A 21,832-nucleotide genomic window follows, 5' to 3' on the forward strand; every position below is an offset into this window, starting at 1 on the left:
TTGTTTTAATGCAAATGAACCAAAAAAAAAAAAGTTACATGTTGACACTCACAGGGTCTGATACTATTATCGTGTAAAATTTGATTTAATTTGGTTGAGCTGTCTGAGAATGCATTGGGAACAGACAGGCAAAGAATTTTATATAAATAGATTATATAATTGCCATTACTGCATTGATCAATAATAACACGTGCAAGTCACTTATTGTTATCGTATAATAAACAAACAGAAATTCATGTTTTTCCTACTTCAATTATTGCATGTTTTTTCTCTTATGACACACAAGCATGTACCTGACTCATACACTGTTCACTTCCCAGACATTTGTACATTGCTGCATATGCTTTATACGCACTTTCTGACAAGTTGTGGTGCACCTGAGCACTGTATACAATAATTTCATTATTTTTTTATGAGTGAAACAAGTACAAGAATAAAAGTATATACATATATACACATACATAATATACGTATACACGAACACAATATATAACACACACACATACATAATATATGTTTATATAAAAGAAGGGAAATGTTAAAGTTGGCATTTAAAAGGAGACAGGGAAAGAGAGAAGAAAATAAAAGAGAAGGACATATGAAGGATATAAAATAGGAAAGGAAGGGTTGTTGTTATTATTGTCGGAGCACTGCATTCTTCAAAACTTCCATGCTTTCTGAGATTCGCCAACACTACACCTGATTTTCTCTCCTCCATACACACACAAGCATGTATCTGACTCATACATTGTTCGCTTTCCAGACATTTCTACATTACTGCATATGCTTTATACGCACTTTCTGACAAGTTGTGGTGCCCGAGCACTGTATACAATAATTTCATTATTATTATTATCAATAATTGCCATGACTGGATTGATAAATACAATAACTCATAAAATTCTTTTATTATTGTCATGTAACAAACAAACAGAAGTTCATGCATAAAATTTATCTTTTTTCTAATTCAATTATTACATATTTTTTATTATAAAAATACACACATACAGGAGGAGTAAATTATATATATAATAATACTTTGAACGTGGCTGCCCAGAAGCAGTAAAAGTAACTCAATGACGAGCATTACTGCTACTTTATTATATATACAAGATGCCAACTTGTTGAAAGCATGTTTTCTCTTCCACCCTGGAAATCGGTAGCCAAGATAAAACTCTGAGTTTCGGATGCTGAGATGGAAATTCACGCCGCCATCTCTTCAGTTATGGCCGCATAATTGAAGAGATGGCGATGTGAATTTCCACCTCGGCATCCGAAACTCAGAGTTTATCTTGGCCACCGAATAATTGTCACATATTACATTTACAGATAATTTCCTCTATTTACATAATATCGAGGTCTCTTTCTTTCTTTTATCTTACCATTTTTATCAACGTCCGGGTTGCGGATCCGTGGAATAAGCTGCCGGACGAGATAGTGAAGATGCCGAAGACCGCTCGGTTCAAAGTCTCTCTTGACCAGAAATGGCCTGAACTCTTTGCATGAACACCACCCTGTACATAACTCCATGTGCCCCTACATGGCCTAGCTTTTTGCTTTTTGAGCCAAATTAACTTAACTTGTATATATATGGAATGGAAATGGAAATTGCAGCTGTGATACCAGTGCCAGTGGTACGTAAGAGAACCATCTGAACGTGGCCATTGCCAGCGCTGCCCCGACTGGCCTCTGTGCCGGTGGTATGTAAAAAGCACCATCCGATCGGGGCTGTTGCCAGCCTCACCTGGCCTCCATGCCAGTGGTACATAAAAAGTACCATCTGATCGTGGCCGTTTGCCTGCCTCGTCTGGCATGTAAAAAGCACCCACTACACTCATGGAGTGGTTGGTGTTAGGAAGGGCATCCAGCCGTAGAAACATTGCCAGATCAGACTGGGCCTGCTAGCATGAAAAGCGGACGCTAAACGATGATGATGATGATAAAGTTATCAAGAAACTATATATAAGGAAAATACTGACATAATTATCAAAGGGCAGTACCTATTCTATTGGAGTAAACTCAAGTAAAAGTAGACAATTATTGTAGGGCAGTGGTTCCCAAACTATGAGTCGTGACCCCCAGATGGGTCACGAATGGAATCTTAGTGGGTCTTAAAAAGTTATAAAATTACGCATTAGCTTTGATTAACTGCTGTCTATCGAGATAGTTCAAGACTTCAAGTGGGTCGTCATAAACTGGTGTGATAAATAGTGGGTCGTGACTCTAAAAAGTTAAGGAACAACTGCTGTAGGGTACTTAAGAAAAATTTACTCACAGAAATTATTGCCTATGGTGTCATCTATGGTCCACAATGGAGCAAGTCTAAGTAGAGTAGTCTCTCCAATTGGTCAATTACAATTTGGACTGAGGTCACAAGTTAAAACCATTAGAAAGGATTTGTTTGTAAAATAAATAAGAAAAACGTTAAGGCAGGAGAAGTTAATGATTTACCACAGATATTACAGGAATATGTCTCTCTTGAATGAACATGTTTGTGAGAAGTTTAAGTACTACTTTGATAGAATGATTTACCACAGATATTACAGTGATATGGCTTCTATCCTGTATGGACACGTTTGTGTGTAGTCAAGATATTACTGCGAGAGAATAATTTACCACAAATGTTACAGTGAAATGGCTTCTCCCCTGTATGAACACAGTTGTGTTTTGTCAAGTAAATTTTTTGAGAGAATGATTTACCACAAATGTCACAGTGAAATGGCTTCTCTCCTGTATGGAAACGTGAGAATTTAAAGCACTTCGGTCAGAGAAAGACGTACCACAGACATCACAGGGATAGGGCTTCTCCCCTGTATGAAGACGTTTGTGTCTAGTCAAGTCACATTTTTGAAAGAATGATTTACCACAGATGTTACACTGATATGGCTTCTTCTCCGAATGGAAATGCATGTGTGAATTAAAAGCACTTCGCTTAGAGAATGACATAAAACAGACATCACAATGATAAGGTTTCTCCCCTGTATGAATGTTTGTGTGTAGTCAAGCTAATGTTTTTAGAGAAAGATTTCTCACAAATCATCATCATTATCACCATTACAGTGAAATGGCTTCTCCCCTGTATGAACACTTTGTATGTAAGACTTTAAGACACTTTGGTCAGAGAATGATGTGCTGCAGACATCACAGAGGTAAGACTTCTCTCTAGTATGAATACGTTTGTGTGTAATCAAGTTACTACACTGAGGGACTGAAGACGTAATCTGAAATAAATTTCTTAATTTCATTAATGTTTTTACTCAGTAGAGGGATGTGCTCTGCAGGATTATGGGTCGTCATAAACTGGTATGATAAATAGAGGGTCGCAACTCTAAAAAGTTTGGGAACCACTGAACTAGACTAAAGGATTTTTTTGACTTCATGATGCTTCCGCTCTTTTGCTACCCTCTTAAAAAAGCACAGGCTGCATTTCATTGTGGCCCCATCATCAGTAAGGTTCCTTATACACCCAGTAAGTTTATAAATTATTTAAAAAGTATAGGAGTGATCACCAGGACGCATTGAACCTGATGTTAATTCTATTATTGAGCGTAGCAAGAGACAGGATCATCCTTCTCACAGGCCTCACTGAAGACGTAATCTGAAATAAATTTCTTAATTTCATTAATGTTTTTACTCAGTAGAGTTAAGTGGGTCGTCATAAACTGGTGTGATAAATAGTGGGTCGCGACTCTAAAAAGTTTGGGAACCACTGTTCTAGTGTTAACCGTTTAGCATGTAAACCAGCCACAACTGGACCAAATATGCTACCTCTTTTATTTTCAAACTAACCAGAGTTGGCCTCTTACACCTACCCTACAATGTTATTCTAAAAATACTCAATCACATCGTCATCACTTGAAAGCTGTGAGTTAATGCAGGACAAATTGAAAATAACGTGAATAAACATCACATTGGACAGAATGAACTACATGGGCGCAGGAGTGGCTGTGTGGTAAGTAGCTTGCTCACCAATCACATGGTTCCGGGTTCAGTCCCACTGCGTGGAATCTTGGGCAAGTGTCTTCTACTATAGCCTCAGGCCGACCAATGCCTTGTGAGTGGATTTGGTAGACGGAAACTGAAACAAGCCTGTCGTATATAAGTATATATATATATATATATATATACTTATATACGACAGGCTTCTTTCAGTTTCCGTCTACCAAATCCACTCACAAGGCATTGGTTGGCCCGAGGTTATAGTAAAAGACACTGAACCATGTGATTGGTAAGCAAGCTACTTACCACACAGCCACTCCTGCGCCTATGTAGTTCATATATATATATATATGTATGTGTGGTGTGTATATGTTTGTGTGTCTGTGTTTGTCCCCCTAGCATTGCTTGACAACTGATGCTGGTGTGTTTACGTCCCCGTCACTTAGCGGTTCGGCAAAAGAGACCGATAGAATAAGTACTGGGCTTACAAAGAATAAGTCCCGGGGTCGATATGCTCGACTAAAGGCAGTGCTCCAGCATGGCCGCAGTCAAATGACTGAAACAAGTAAAAGAGTAAAGAGTATAGTAAAGGGTTAAGTCGTCACTTACAGGGAATGTTTTAGCACAAATATCAGTGGGAACACTTCAGCCCTGCCATGATCTCGTTTGTGAGAAGGTAATTTGCTATTTTGAGTGAATGACTTCTTGTATGGATATGTCTGTGATCAGATAAGCGAGAACTCATAGTGAATGGTTTCCCCACAGATATCATTGTGATATGGTTTCTCTTCTGTGTGAAAATGTCTGTGAGCATCTGATTTGTCATTTCGGGAGAATTATTTACCACAGACATCACAGGAATAGGGTGTCTCAATAAATTAGCTTACTATTAAAAGAGAAATATTTGTTACAGATGCCTTGACTGGCTTCTGTGCCGGTGGCACGAAAAAAGCACCGTCCGAATCATGGCCGATGCCAGCGCCGCCTCGACTGGCTTCCGTGCCGGTGGCACGTAAAATACACCATGCGATCGTGGCTGTTGCCAGCACCGCCTTGACTGGATTCCGTGCCGGTGGCACGTTAAATGCACCTGATCGTGGTCGTTGCCAGCCTCACCTGGCACCTGTGCCGGTGGCATGTAAAAAGCACCCACTACACTCACGGAGTGGTTGGCGTTAGGAAGGGCATCCAGCTGTAGAAACACTGCCAGATCAGACTGGGGCCTGGTGCAGCCTTCTGGCTTCCCAGACCCCGGTCGAACTGTCCAACCCATGCTAGCATGGAGAACAGACGTTAAACGATGATGATGATGATGTCACAGTCAGATGGCTTCTCACCTGTATGAACACCTTTATAATGAGTTAGAGCACTGATGAAAGAGAAGAGATGTTACAGGAATATGGTGTCTCTCCTGAATGAAAATGTTTGTGAGAAGTTAAGCACTACTTTGAGAGAAGGATTTACTACAAATGATATGTCTTCTATCCTACACGAACAAGTATACGAGTACACCACTGTGATAAGGCTTCTCTCCGGCATGAAGACGTTTGTGACATTTTAAAACACTTTGGTCAGAGAATGATGTACCACAGACATCACAGTGATAAGGCTTCTCTCCTGTATGAACACGTATGTGCCTAGTCAAGTTACCTTTTTGAGAGAATGATTTACCACAAGTGTCACAGTGATATGGCTTCTCCCCTGTATGAATACGCTTGTGAGATTTTAGGGCATTTTGGCGAGAGAATGATGTACCACAGACATCACAGGGATATGGCTTTTCTCCTGTATGAATACGTTTGTGTGTAGTCATGGTACTACTCTGTGGGAATGATTTACCACAAATGTCACAGTCAAATGGCTTCTCTCCTGTATGAACACGTTGGTGTATAGTCAAGTTATTACTTTGAGGGAAAGATTTACCACAGATGTCACAGTGAAACGGCTTCTCACCCGTATGAACACGTATGTGAGACTTCAAGGCATTTTGGTGAGAGAATGATGTACCACAGACATTACAGTGAAATGGCTTTTCTCCAGTATGAATACGTTTGTGTGTGGTCAAGCTACCTTTCTGAGGGAATGATATACCACAAATGTCACAGTCATATGGCTTATCTCCAGTATGAATACGTTGGTGTTTGGTCAGGCTGTCTTTTCGCCGGAATGATTTATCACAGATGTCACAGCAAAATGGCTTCTCCCCTGTATGAAAACGCTTGTGAGAATCTAAAGAACTCCGCTGAGAGAATGATGTACCACAGACATCACAGTGAAATGGCTTCTCTCCTGTATGAACATGCTTGTGTGTAGTCAAACTACCATGTTGAGAGAATGATTTAGAACAGATGTCACAGTGATATGGCTTCTCTCCAGTATGAATACGCTTGTGTTTAGTCAGTGAAACATTTATAGAGAATGATTTACCACAAGTGTCACAGTGAAATGGCTTCTCCCCTGTATGAACACGTATATGAGAATTTAGAGCATTGTGGTCAGAGAATGATCTACTACAGACATTACAGTGAAATGGCTTCTCTCCAGTATGAATACGTTTGTGTGTAGTCAAGTTACTACTCTGAGAGAATGATTTATCACAAATATCACAATGAAATGGCTTCTCTCCTCTATGAATACGTTTGTGCGCATTCAAGCTGCTCTTTTGAGAGAAAAACTTTTTACACACATCACACTTATGTGACAATTTTTTTCTCCCTTTTCCTCTATTTTCTGGAAAAATCAGTTTCTTTATTTTCTCACTCTTTTCCATTATTTTTCTTCAAAAATCACAGAATATAATCTTTTTACACCTTTTTGATTCTATAGTCTTTTGTTTCCAAATATTTCAACTGCTCTATTTCTGTCCATTATCACCTTTGTACCAAATCTCATTAGAAAATTTATCCAAGTATAATTTGCACACAGATTCATCTTGTAGACACTCCAGCCAGTGATGTCCAGAAGGTTTGCTAATAACACATTTCAGAGTAAATATATCAGAGGAATTCCACCACAGATTTATAGAAACAATCTTATATATCTGTTCTGTACAATATTTCCATTTTGGTCTTTAAAAGATGATAAATAATGAGAACGTATCTTCAGTTATGCCAATGTCATCTGATATTCTGAAATAATAAAGAAACAACAGTGTAAAATATAGAGGCTACTTAAAAAGATACAGATTCAACATTTCCATAAAGATAAACTCTAGAAATAAACATTTAACTGAACAACAGAACTTTCTAATTTATTAATATTTACATCAGAAAATCCTGTTTGAAGCTAACATATTTGTAAACTCCAGCTACACATTCACACACACACACGTTTATATATATATATATATATACTCTTCCTTGTGTTAGTTGTTTTGACTGTGGCTATACTGGAGCATCATCTTAGAGGGTATTAGTTGATCAAATCAACCCTAGGACTTCATTTTTGAGCCTAGTACTTATATTGACCTCTTTTGTGAAACCACTAAATTATGGGGACATAAACACACCAACACTGGTTATCAAACAGTCACAAAGACACACAGATATATATATGTATATACACATAAATACTCATTAATATATATAGGGCTTCTTTCAGTTTCCATTCCAGAAAGCACGCAATCCCCAAAGTAAAAAAACCCAGGATTTTATAACATTCAGAGTTCGGAAATGTCCTTTGAAATAATTCTGTCTAAAACCTACAATGATTTCAGTTGAAATCTTCCTAAGCAACGTCAATGGTGAGAAAACAAGGCGAAATTACTCATTTTGCCCCGCTTACTAATTTCTTCCCGATCCCGATACCAAGAAACAAACATTCGATGAATTATAATAAAGTATTCTTTATAACATCCCACGGAAGTTTCCAGCAGAGTTCTGAAATGTCCATTAGATTAATTCTGGCTAAAACCTACAATAAATTCAGTTGAAATCTTTCTAACCAATGTCATAATGGTGAGAGAATAAGGAGAAATTACTCATTTTGCCCCGCTTACTAATTTCTTCCCCTTCCCTATATCAAGTGATAAATTATAATAAAGCATTGGTTTCTCAATATTTCTGTGGTTGGAGTTTATTTTAAGAACATTTCTCTCCACTAAAACACACAACAAACAAACTTAAAGAAGAACGATGGGGCGGTAGGAGGTTGCCGCCATAGCTAGAAATAGCAGCCAAATGTGGAACAAAATCTGATTCACAAAGTATCGAAAGATTAAATGTTTTTCGTTGTTTATACTTACGGAATGTCTTTATAAAGGATGGTGTTGTTGTTGTTTATGAGTGCATCAGGTGGGAGAGAAATGTATTATAAATGTGTTTGGGAGTGAATTGAGAGAAATTCTGGCGCCAAACAAAGCTTGTCAGATGTAATGAATAGAAGCGGAAATAGGTTTAGTGCGCATGCGTATGTAATAGTTGTGCGTGATATTCACATTTTGGCACAAGGCCAGCAATTTCAGGGGAGGGGAGGTGCGTAAGTCGATTACCGCGGACCGCAGTTGTTAACTGGTATTTATTTTATTGAATCCCAGCAAAAGGTGAAAGGCAAACTTTATTTGGATCTTTTCGCTTTGACCGACAGATTTTTAAAATAATTTCTTTTTAACTAAAAAATTTAAACTTCGTATACTGGTAGAATGTGTTACATAAAACATCTTTTTCTCTTGGCTTCTTGAGAAAATTCTGTATTCTGTTTAGTTTGTAAGGTATTTGTTTCTTTAATTTCTTGCATTTCGGCAATTTCAACAACCAATCAATACTCTATTGAGGTGAATACAATCTGGTCCGGATCTTGTCAACAACAATTTTTTTTGCGCTGTCAGCAATTAGGGAAGCTCCCAGGGGCATACTGTCTTACCATTCATCTATCCATATTTTCCTCATGGACCCCAGATAATGATCGGGGGACACTGTCAAAGGCTTCCTCCATGTCAACGAAAGCGAGGGTACAGGGGCTTATCTTTGGCTAGGTATTTCTCCTGCAGCTGTCTTACCAGAAATATAGCATCAGTGGTGCTTTTCCCTGGCACAAAACCAAATTGGATTTCATCCAAATTGACTCTCTCCCTAATTAGTTGGGCTATGACCCGCTCCCTGACCATCATTACCTGATCCAACAGCTTGATACCTCTGTAATTATTTGTATCTAAACCATCACCTTTACCTTTGTAGCAGTTGACTATGGTGCTGCTACACCAGTCGTTGAGTATGACTCTTCGTGTATCACCTGGTTAACTGTATGGGTGACTAGGCTATAGCCGACACTGCCAGATATTTTGAGCATCTCTGCAGTAATTCCTGATGGGCCGGGGACTTTCCCTGTCTTCATACTTGTAATTGCCTTATCTATCAAGGTACTGACAACTCAGATAGCTGGTCAGTACATATATATATATATATAAAATCTCATAACAATTCTGCTTGTCATTGTTACTTAACCCTTTCATTACTGTATTTATTTTGAGATGCTCTGTGTTACTTTCAATTACTTTAAATATAACAAAGAATTTAGTAAAATAACTTAGTTATCATTCAGCTAGTGTTAGGAACATAAATTGTGACTAAGGTTTGGTGGAAGATTTTAACTCAAAACTTATGAGAACAAGACATTTGTACTTAGAGCCAGAGCCAGTTTCAGCCGGGTTGGTAACGAAAGGGTAACACATTCACATGATCAGGGAAAGGGGGAGAGAGAGAAAAAGAGTGAGTGAGAAGCATGAAGTGTGGCAGGGGAGTACGTAATATGTATTACATGATTAAAAAGTCAGTTCAAAGTGATACAGAAAAGTGTTAGGAATATAATTTCAGTAGAGGGGTGATGTTCTGATGGTGAGATTAAAAAAAGACAGAAAGAGAGAGGGTGGTGGTGGTGGCGGTGACAATGGTGAGTGCATAGTGAAAAGAAAACTGCTTTTGTTTTTAATTGAACTAAGTTTTTTGTAATTACCTATCTATCACTTGACACATGCGCATCCCAAACTTGCCATTCTCTTTAGAAAGAAACCAGACTCCTGTTCACCTGTCATGCAATGACTATCAATAAAGCTTACAAGGGCAGACATTTCATAAAGTGGGGCCATTCTTGCCTGAACCTGTATTCAACCACAGTCAGCTGTATGTTGCATTCTGAAGGTCTTGCAAATGATCTGATGTGAGGGTTAAATTTAACAAGACTGACAAGCACAGGGAAAGAAGAGGGAGAACTTACACAAACAACATAGTCTGCAAAGAAGTATTCGACTGAAAGGAGTACCGTAAATCCTTGAGTATAATATGCAGGGGATTTTTCGGGAGCTGTACCTCTGAAAAACCTAAACCTTGTGTATAATACGCACCCCTTCTCTAACTAGAGTCGTGCGTAATTAAGCCAGCAGTACCTAGTCGAACAAACACGTCCGCGCATGCGTAATACAATAATGGTGATGTTCTTAACTGTTATATGGGAATGTAAATATATTTGCAAATTGTTTTTGTTACATGTTTTCGGTGTTCTGAATACTTTTATTTTAATAAATGTTGCTTACCGCAAGTTATGGATGATTCTTTTATGACTTCATTGCTTTCAAAGGTATTTTCGTGCCCGACATTAGGCAGATGCCAGAGATCCTAGAAGCCATACACACACACACACAGATAGAACGGATTTTATATGAGATGTAATATATAACATCTTATACAAGTTGTTTGTATCAATTTGCTGTCTACACCTGTTGAAATTCTGTGAAACATTGCAAATATGTTAAAGTAACATTCAGTTTGTTACTAGGCTCATTGAAGTTTAATAAAAAATCTATAATTATATGGCTACGGCCCCTGGAAGGGATCCACATATATAACCAATATATTTTCCTTTAACAGACAAGGGAAATACCTCATTCATTTTCCTATAATAAATACCTCTCGATTTATTAAACGAGCTGTAACAAAAATGTGGGATAAATTTTCCTTGCAAACAAGCAAGATAAAAGCGATTTTGCGAAATATTTGCGTGACGAAGAATTTGTTCTGAGGCTTACGTATTTAGCAGATATTTTTTCGAAATTAAACGACCTGAATTTGTATTTACAACGAACAGAAGGTATTAGTATATTTGCAATTCATGAGAACATTTGAGGTTTTATGAAAAAACTTGTCTTCTGGAAAAATTGTATTAACAAGTGAAATTATTACCGTTTTGAAACATTTGAAATTTTTGTAATGGAGAATAAAGCAAAAGTTGATGATGGTATAATCATTGAGATATCTGAACACTTGAATAAGTTAAATGAAAGTTTTGAATTTTATTTTCATAAAGTGATGAATACTATACAACAGAAAAGATGGATTATGAACCCCTTTCAGTCTGACGTGACGACTGGAATATCAACAAAAGCCGATGAGGAACTTATTGTTTTATCCGAAGACTCTTCCTTGAAAATGACTTTTAACACAGGAATATGGTGTCTCTCCTGAATGAAAATGTTTGTGAGAAGTTAAGCACTACTTTGAGAGAAAGATTTAATAATAATAATAATAATAATTGTGTACAGTGCTCAGGTGCACTACAACTCATCTAAAGTGTATATATAATCAGGTGTAGTTTTGGCGGATTTCGGAAAACATGAGGGCCTTAAAGGATGCAGTGTCATGGCAGTCAACAACTGACGCAGGCAGTTTATTCCATGCTTCAGCAACTCTGAGCGTGAAAAAATGTTTCCGAAAGTCGTGATATGGTTTCTATCCTATATGAACAAGTATGTGAGAATTTAAAAGACTTTGGTCAGAGAATGATTTACCACAGACTTCACAGGGATAAGGCTTCTCTCCTGTATGAATACGTATGTGCGAAGTCAAGTTACCTTTTCGAGAGAATGATTTACCACAAGTGTCAAAGTGAAATAGCTTCTCCACTGTATGAACACTTCTGTGAGAGTTTAAAGCACTCTGGTCACTCTGTATGAATACGTTTGTGTCTAGTCAAGTTATAACTCTGAGGGAAAGATTTACCACAAATGTCACAGTGAAACAGCTTCTCCCCTGTATGAACACGTATGTGAGAATTTAAAGCACTTTGGGAACCGAATGATGTACCACAGACATCACAATGAAAAGGCTTCTCTCCTGTATGAATACGTATGTGTGTAGTCAGGCCACCTTTCTGAAAGAATGATTTACCACAGATGTCACAGTTAAATGGCTTCTTCCCTGTATGAATACGTTGGTGTGTAGTCAAGTTAATTTTTTTAGAGAATGATTTACCACAGGTGTCACAATGAAATGGATTCTCCCCTGTATGAACAAGTATATGAGAGTTTAAAGCACTCTGGTCAGAGAATGATGTACTACAGACATCACAACGATAAGGCTTCTCCCCTGTATGAATACGTCTGTGTCTAGTCAAGTTAAAACTTTGAGGGAAAGATTTACCACAGATGTCGCAGTGAAATGGCTTCTCCCCTGTATGAACACGTTCGTGTGTAGTCAAGTTACTTATTTTAGAGAATGATTTACCACAGGTGTCACAATGAAATGGATTTTCCCCGTATGAACACGTTTGTGCATATTTAAGTGACCCTTTTGTGAGAAAGACTTTTTACAGACATCACAGTCATATGACAGCTTTTGTTTCCCCTCTTCTCTATCTTCAGGAAAAATCAGTTCCTTTAGATTCTCACTCTTTTCCATTATTTTTCTTCAAAAATCACAGTATATAATCTTTTTTCACCTTTTCGCTTCCATAGTGTTTTGTTTACAAATATTTCAGCTGCTGTATTTCTGTCCATTGTTAATTTTGTCCCAAAACATTTTACTAAAATAATCCAAGTTTAATTCTTACACAGATTCATCTTGTGGACACTCCAGCCAGTGATATCCAGAAGGTTTGCTAATAACACATTTCAGAGTAAATATATCAGAGGAATTCCACCACAGATTTGTAGAAACAATCTTATATATCTGTTCTGTACAATATTTCCATTTTGGTCTTTAAAAGATGATAAATAATGAGAACGTATCTTCAGATATGCCAATGTCATCTGATATTCTGAAATAATAAAGAAACAACAGTGTAAGATATAGAGGCTATTTTAAAAAATACAGATTCAACATTTCCATAGAGATAAACTCTAGAAATAAACATTTAACTGAACAACAGAACTTTTTAATTTATTAATATTTACATCACAAAATCTTGTGTGAAGCTAACATATTTGTAAACTCCAGCTACACATTCACACACACACACGTTTATATATATATATACTCTTCCTTGTGTTAGTTGTTTTGACTGTGTCTATACTGGAGCATCATCTTAGAGGGTATTAGTTGATCAAATCAACCCTAGGACTTCATTTTTGAGCCTAGTACTTATATTGGCCTCTTTTGTGAAACCACTAAATTATGGCGACATAAACACACCAACACTGGTTATCAAACAGTCACAAAGACACACAGATATATATATATGTATATACACATAAATACTCATTAATATATATAGGGCTTCTTTCAGTTTCCATTCCAGAAAGCACGCAATCCCCAAAGTAAAAAAACCCAGGATTTTATAACATTCAGAGTTCGGAAATGTCCTTTGAAATAATTCTGTCTAAAACCTACAATAATTTCAGTTGAAATATTCCTAAGCAACGTCAATAGTGAGAAAATAAGGCGAAATTACTCATTTTGCCCCGCTTACTAATTTCTTCCCGATCCCGATACCAAGAAACAAACATTCGATGACTCATAATAAAGTATTCTTTATAACATCCCACGGAAGTTTCCAGCAGAGTTCTGGAATGTCGTTTAGAATAACTCTGGCTAAAACCTACAATAAATTCAGTTGAAATCTTTCTAACCAATGTCATAATGGTGAGAGAATAAGGAGAAATTACTCATTTTGCCCCACCTAACTATTTTGTCCCCTTCCCTGTATCAAGTGACAAACATTCGATAGATTATAATAAAGCATTGGATTCTCAGCATTTCTGTGGTTGGAATGTATTTTAAGAACATTTCTCCACCTAAAACACACAACAAACAAACTTAAAGAAGAAACGATGGAGCGTGTAGGAGGTTGCCGCCATAGCTAGAAATAGCAGCCAAATGTGGAACAGATCAAAGGACATCTGAGACACCAAAGTATTAAAAGATTAAATGTTTTCGTTGTTTAATACTTACGGAAATGTCTTTATAAAGGATGGTGTTGTTGTTATGAGTGCATCAGGTGGGAGAGAAATGTATTATAAATGTGTTTCGGAGTTAATTGAGAGAAATTCTGGCGCCAAACAAAGCTTGTCAAGATGTAATGAATGGAAGCGGAAATAGGTTTAGTGCGCATGCGTATGTAATAGTTGCGCGTGATATTCACATTTTGGCACAAGTCCAGCAATTTCAGGGGAGGGGAGGGTGCGTAAGTCGATTACCGCGGACCTCAGTTGTTAACTGGTATTTATTTTATTGAACCCCAGCAAAAAGGTGAAAGGCAAACTTTATTTGGATCTTTTAGCTTTGACCGACAGATTTTTAAAATAATTTCTTTTTAACTAAAAAAATTTAAACTTCGTATACTGTAGAATGTGATACATAAAACATCTTTTTCTCTTGGCTTTCTTGAGAAAATTCTGTAGTTTGTAAGCTATTTGTTCTTTAATTTCGGCAATTTCAACCAATCAATGACGTCTATTGAGGTGAATACAATTTCTGCCGTAGTTTCTCAACAACTTCCTGCACAGATACACACATTACATATGATATATTCGTTTAAGAATCAGATTGGGGATCTTTTCGGTTTGAACGGCAGTTTTTTTAAATAATTTCCACGTAACTAAACACTTTTAAACTTCGTATTCTGGTAGAATGTGTTTATAAAACATCTTTTTCTCGTGGCTTTCTTGAGAAAATTCTGTAGTTTGTAAGGTATTTGTTCTTTAATTTCTTGCATTTCGGCAATTTCAACCAATCAATGACGTCTATTGAGGTGAATACAATCTGTCCGGATCTTTGTCAACAACAATTTTTTGCGCTGTCAGCAATTAGAGCAAAGTCATCAGCATAGGGAAGCTCCCAGGGTCATACTGTCTTGAATTCCTCCGTTATTACCTGGAGGACTATGATAAATAGGAGGGGGCTGAGGACTGAACCTTGGTGGACCCCTACATCTACCCTGAATTCTTCAGCGTACTCGTTGCCAACCCTAACCTTAAGTGCAGCATCCCGTACATGGCTTGCACGGCTCTCACTGACCATTCATCTATCCCTAGATTCCTCATTGACCACCAGATAAGTGATCGGGGGACCCTGTCAAAAGCTTTCTCCATGTCAACGAAAGCGAGGTACAGGGGCTTATCTTTGGCTAGGTATTTCTCCTGCAGCTGTCTTACCAGAAATATAGCATCAGTGGTGCTTTTCCCTGGCACGAAACCAAACTGCATTTCATCCAAACTGACTCTCTCCCTAATTAGTTGGGCTATGACCCTCTCCGTGACCATCATTATCTGATCCAACAACTTTATACCTCTGTAATTATTTGTATCTAAACCATCACCTTTACCTTTGTAGCAGTTGACTATGGTGCTGCTACACCAGTCGTTGGGTATGACTCCTTCATGTATCACCTGGTTAACTGTACGGGTGACTAGGCTATAGCCGACACTGCCAGATATTTTGAGCATCACTGCAGTAATTCCTGATGGGCCGGGGACTTTCTCTCTCTTCATACTTGTAATTGCCTTATCTATCGAGGTACTGTCAACTCAGATAGCTGGTCAGGACATATATATATATATACTAGCAGTATCGCCCGGCGTTGCTCGGGTTTGTAAGGGAAATAACTATATAAGCATTTTTAGAGAGTTACTTCCCTTATAGATGCCAATTCGGGCTTTCTTAGCCATTTCTGTTTTGGTGTCTTCAAGCCATGAAGTCGTTGTTCTAAAAGAACGCTGGTCTTCTTGACAACGCTTTACGACGTTGATTTCTTTACACTCCCTTCCCCACAGCTTCACGAGGGAGGGAAGGGGGAGAAGCAAACAGGTGCAGCTGTGAGCGTGGACGCCAACTCCGCCGCCATCGACACACGATGCATTTTATGCATTAAAATGGAATAAAAAATTATGTTAAATTATTCTTTAAATTGTAGACTCATTGTAGACGCGCGCTAATACTCAGATGGGCTTGATATGAATCACGACTATAAGATACCCGAATTTGGTTAAACTGCACCGCAAAATGTGGGAGTAGTTAGGAATCTAAATCGAAGGGGACAGACACTCACACAACTACAGTTTTATATATATAGATATATATAAAATCTCATAACAATTCCGCTTGTCATTGTTACTTAACCCTTTCATTACTGTATTTATTTTGAGATGCTCTGTGTTACTTTCAATTACTTTAAATATAACAAAGAATTTAGTAAAATAACTTAGTTATCATTCAGCTAGTGTTAGGAACATAAATTGTGACTAAGGTTCGGTGGAAGATTTTAACTCAAAACTTATGAGAACAAGACATTTGTACTTAGAGCCAGAGCCAGTTTCAGCCGGGTTGGTAACGAAAGGGTAACACATTCACATGATCAGGGAAAGGGGGAGAGAGAGAAAAAGAGTGAGTGAGAAGCATGAAGTGTGGCAGGGGAGTACGTAATATGTATTACATGATTAAAAAGCCAGTTCAAAGTGATACAGAAAAGTGTTACGAATATAATTTCAGTAGAGGGGTGATGTTCTGATGGTAAGATTAAAAAAAGACAGAAAGAGAGAGGGTGGTGGTGGTGGTGGTGACAATGGTGAGTGCATAGCGAAAAGAAAACTGCTTTTGTTTTTAATTGAACTAAGTTTTTTGTATTACCTATCACTTGACACATACGCATCCCAAACTTGCCATTCTCTTTAGAAAGAAACCAGACTCCTGTTCACCTGTCATGCAATGACTATCAATAAAGCTTACAAGGGCAGACATTTCATAAAGTGGGGCCATTCTCTCCTGAACCTGTATTCAACCATGGTCAGCTGTATGTTGCATTCTGAAGGTCTCGCAAATGATCTGATGTGAGGGTTAAATTTAACAAGACTGACAAGCACAGGGAAAGAAGAGGGAGAACTTACACAAACAACATAGTCTGCAAAGAAGTATTCGACTGAAAGGCGTACCGTAAATCCTTGAGTATAATATGCAGGGGATTTTTAGGGAGCTGTACCACTGAGAAACCTAAACCTTGTGTATAATACACACCCCTTCTCTAACTAGAGTCGTGCGTAATTAAGCCAGCAGTACCTAGTCGAACAAACACTTCCGCGCATGCGTAATACAATAATGGTGATGTTCTTAACTGTTATATGGAAATGTAAATATGTTTGCAAATTGTTTTTGTTACATGTTTTCTGTGTTCTGAATACTTTTATTTTAATAAATGTTGCTTACCGCAAGTTATGGATGATTCTTTTATGACTTCATTGCTTTCAAAGGTATTTTCGTGCCCGACATTAGGCAGATGCCAGAGATCCTAGAAGCCATACACACACACACACACACGCAGATAGAATGGATTTTATATGAGATGTAATATATAACATCTTATACAAGTTGTTTGTATCAATTTGCTGTCTACACCTGTTAAAATTCTGTGAAACATTGCAAATATGTTAAAGTAACATTCAGTTTGTTACTAGGCTCATTGAAGTTTAATAAAAAATCTATAATTATATGGCTACGGCCCCTGGAAGGGATCCACATATATAACCAATATATTTTCCTTTAACAGACAAGGGAAATACCTCATTCATTTTCCTATAATAAATACCTCTCGATTTATTAAACGAGCTGTAACAAAAATGTGGGATAAATTTTCCTTGCAAACAAGCAAGATAAAAGCGATTTTGCGAAATATTTGCGTGACGAAGAATTTGTTCTGCGGCTTACGTATTTAGCAGATATTTTTTCGAAATTAAACGACCTGAATTTGTATTTACAACGAACAGAAGGTATTAGTATATTTGCAATTTATGAGAACATTCGAGGTTTTATGAAAAAACTTGTCTTCTGGAAAATTGTATTAACAAGTGAAATTATTACCGTTTTGAAACATTTGAAATTTTTGTAATGGAGAATAAAGCAAAAGTTGATGATGGTATAATCATTGAGATATCTGAACACTTGAATAAGTTAAATGAAAGTTTTGAATTTTATTTTCATAAAGTGATGAATACTATACAACAGAAAAGATGGATTATGAACCCCTTTCAGTCTGACGTGACGACTGGAATATCAACAAAAGCCGATGAGGAACTTATTGTTTTATCCGAAGACTCTTCCTTGAAAATGACTTTTAACACAGGAATATGGTGTCTCTCCTGAATGAAAATGTTTGTGAGAAGTTAAGCACTACTTTGAGAGAAGGATTTACTATAAATGATATGGTTTCTATCCTATATGATCAAGTATGTGAGAATTTAAAACACTTCGGTCAGAGAATGATGTACGACAGACATCACAGTGATATGGCTTCTCTCCTGTATGAATACGTATGTGCGTAGTCAAGTTACCTTTTCGAGAGAATGACTTACCACAAGTGTCACAGTGAAATAACTTCTCCCCTGTATGAACACTTATGTGAGAGTTTAAAGCACTCTGGTCACAGAATGATGTACCACAGACATCACAGTGATAAGGCTTCTCCCCTGTATGAATACGTTTGTGTCTAGTCAAGTTATTACTCTGAGGGAAGGATTTACCACAAATGTCACAGTGAAACGGCTTCTCCCCTGTATGAACACGTATGTGATAATTTAAAGCACTTCGGTCAGAGAATGATTTACCACAGATATCACAGTGATAAGGCTTCTCTCCAGTATGAATACGTATGTGTGTAGTCAGGCTACCTTTCTGAAAGAATGATTTACCACAAATGTCACAGTGAAATGGCTTCTTCCCTGTATGAAAACGCATGTGCGAATTAAAGGCACTTCGCTGAGAGAATGATGTACCACAGACACCACAGTGATAAGGCTTCTCTCCTGTATGAATACGTTTGTGTGTAGTCAAACTACCTTTTTGAAGGAACGATTTACCACAGATGTCACAGTGAAATGGTTTCTCCCCCGTATGAAAACGCATGTGCGAATTAAAAGCACTTCGGCCAAGGAATGATGCAAAACAGACATCACAGTGATATGGCTTCTTCCCTGTATGAATAAGTTCGTGTGTAGTCAAGCTACCTTTTCGAGAGAATGATTTACCACAAACGTTACAGTGAAATAGCCTCTCCCCTGTATGAACAAGTATGTGAGAGTTTAAAGCACTCTGGTCAGAGAATGATGTACCACAGACATCACAACGATAAGGCTTCTCCCCTGTATGAATACGTTTGTGTCTAGTCAAGTTATTATTTTGAGGGAAAGATTTACCACAGATGTCGCAGTGAAATGGCTTCTCCCCTGTATGAATACGTTGGTGTGTAGTCAAGTTAATTTTTTTAGAGAATGATTTACCACAGGTGTCACAATGAAATGGATTCTCCCCTCTATGAACAAGTATATGAGAGTTTAAAGCAGTCTGGTCAGAGAATGATGTACCACAGACATCACAACGATAAGGCTTCTCCCCTGTATGAATACGTTTGTGTCTAGTCAAGTTATTACTTTGAGGGAAAGATTTACCGCAGATGTCACAGTGAAACGGCTTCTCCCCTGTATGAATACGTTGGTGTGTAGTCAAGTTAATTTTTTTAGAGAATGATTTACCACAGGTGTCACAATGAAATGGATTCTCCCCTGTATGAACGCGTTTGTGCATATTTAAGTGACCCTTTTGTGAGAAAGACTTTTTACAGACATCACAGTCATATGACAGTTTTTGTTTCCCCTCTTCTCTATCTTCAGGAAAAATCAGTTCCTTTAGATTCTCACTCTTTTCCATTATTTTTCTTCAAAAATCACAGTATATAATCTTTTTTCACCTTTTTGATTCTATAGTCTTTTGTTTACAAATATTTCAACTGCTGTATTTCTGTCCATTGTTAATTTTGTCCCAAAACATTTTACTAAAATAATCCAAGTTTAATTCTTACACAGATTCATCTTGTGGACACTCCAGCCAGTGATATCCAGAAGGTTTGCTAATAACACATTTCAGAGTAAATATATCAGAGGAATTCCACCACAGATTTGTAGAAACAATCTTATATATCTGTTTTGTACAATATTTCCATTTTGGTCTTTAAAAGATGATAAATAATGAGAATGTATCTTCAGTTATGCCAATGTCATCTGATATTCTGAAATAATAAAGAAACAACAGTGTAAGATATAGAGGCTACTTAAAAAAATACAGATTCAATATTTCCATAAAGATTAACTCTAGAAATAAACATTTAACTGAACAACAGAACTTTTTAATTTATTAATATTTACATCACAAAATCCTGTTTGAAGCTAACATATTTGTAAACTCCAGCTACACATTCACACACACACACGTTTATGTATATATATACTCTTCCTTGTGTTAGTTGTTTTGACTGTGGCTATACTGGAGCATCATCTTAGAGGGTATTAGTTGATCAAATCAACCCTAGGACTTCATTTTTGAGCCTAGTACTTATATTGGCCTCTTTTGTGAAACCACTAAATTATGGGGACATAAACACACCAACACTGGTTATCAAACAGTCACAAAGACACACAGATATATATATATATATATATATGTATATACACATAAATACTTATCAATATACATATATATAGGGCTTCTTTCAGTTTCCATTCCAGAAAGCACGCGATCCCCAAAGTAAAAAAACACAGGATTTTACAACATTCAGAGTTTTGAAATGCCCTTCGGAATAATTCTGGCTAAAATCTACAATGATTTCAGTTGAAATCCTTACAGCCAATGTCAATGGCTAGAGAATAAGGCGAAATTACTCATTTTGCCCCGCTTACTAAGTTCTTCCCTTCCCGATACCAAGAAACAAACATTCGATGACTTATAATAAAGTATTCTTTATAACATCCCACGGAAGTTTCCAGCAGAGTTCTGAAATGTCGTTTAGAATAATTCTGGCTAAAACCTACAATAAATTCAGTTGAAATCTCTCTAAGCAATGTCACAATGGTGAGAGAATAAGGAGAAATTACTCATTTTGCCCCACCTAACTATTTTGTCCCTTTCCCTGTATCAAGTGACAAACATTCGATAAATTATAATAAAGCATTGGTTTCTCAGCATTTCTGTGGTTGGAGTTTATTTTAAGAACATTTCTCCAACTAAAACACACAACAAACAAACTTAAAGAAGAAACGATGGAGCCATAGCTAGAAATAGCAGCCAAATGTGGAACAGATCAAAGGACATCTGAGACACCAAAGTATTAAAAGATTAAATGTTTTCGTTGTTTAATACTTACGGAAATGTCTTTATAAAGGATGGTGTTGTTGTTATGAGTGCATCAGGTGGGAGAGAAATGTATTACAAATGTGTTTGGGAGTGAATTGAGAGAAATTCTGGCGCCAAACAAAGCTTGTCAAGATGTAATGAATGGAAGCGGAAATAGGTTTAGTGCGCATGCGTATGTAATAGTTGCGCGTGATATTCACATTTTGGCACAAGGCCAGCAATTTCAGGGGAGGGGAGGGTGCGTAAGTCGATTACCGCGGACCTCAGTTGTTAACTGGTATTTATTTTATTGAACCCCAGCAAAGAGGTGAAAGGCAAACTTTATTTGGATCTTTTCGCTTTGACCGACAGATTTTTAAATAATTTCCACGTAACTAAACACTTTTAAACTTCGTATACTGGTAGAATGTGTTACATAAAACATCTTTTTCTCTTGGCTTTATTGAGAAAATTATGTAGTTTGTAAGCTATTTGTTCTTTAATTTCTTGCATTTCGGCAATTTCAACCAATCAATGAC

At 37.2% G+C, this 21,832-nt stretch overlaps 1 protein-coding gene across 1 annotated transcript in view; it reads right to left on the minus strand.

Annotated features, from left to right (window-relative positions):
• LOC115226706 (zinc finger protein 91-like) overlaps positions 1 to 21,462 on the minus strand; it is a 59,757-nt gene extending 38,295 nt beyond the window's left edge. Inside the window, exons 1-6 of the mRNA XM_036515121.1 lie at positions 21,325 to 21,462; positions 18,590 to 20,193; positions 18,363 to 18,505; positions 5,863 to 6,244; positions 5,485 to 5,610; positions 5,277 to 5,288 (exon numbers count right to left, since the gene is read on the minus strand). Coding sequence (XP_036371014.1) covers positions 5,277 to 5,288; positions 5,485 to 5,610; positions 5,863 to 6,244; positions 18,363 to 18,505; positions 18,590 to 19,835 — 1,909 coding nt within the window. The 5' untranslated portion in view covers positions 19,836 to 20,193; positions 21,325 to 21,462. The remainder of the gene's footprint in view (positions 1 to 5,276; positions 5,289 to 5,484; positions 5,611 to 5,862; positions 6,245 to 18,362; positions 18,506 to 18,589; positions 20,194 to 21,324) is intronic.
• Between the last annotated feature and the right edge of the window lie 370 nt (positions 21,463 to 21,832).

This window comes from Octopus sinensis, linkage group LG30 (genome assembly GCF_006345805.1).
Source record: "Octopus sinensis linkage group LG30, ASM634580v1, whole genome shotgun sequence".
Taxonomy (NCBI): domain Eukaryota; kingdom Metazoa; phylum Mollusca; class Cephalopoda; order Octopoda; family Octopodidae; genus Octopus; species Octopus sinensis.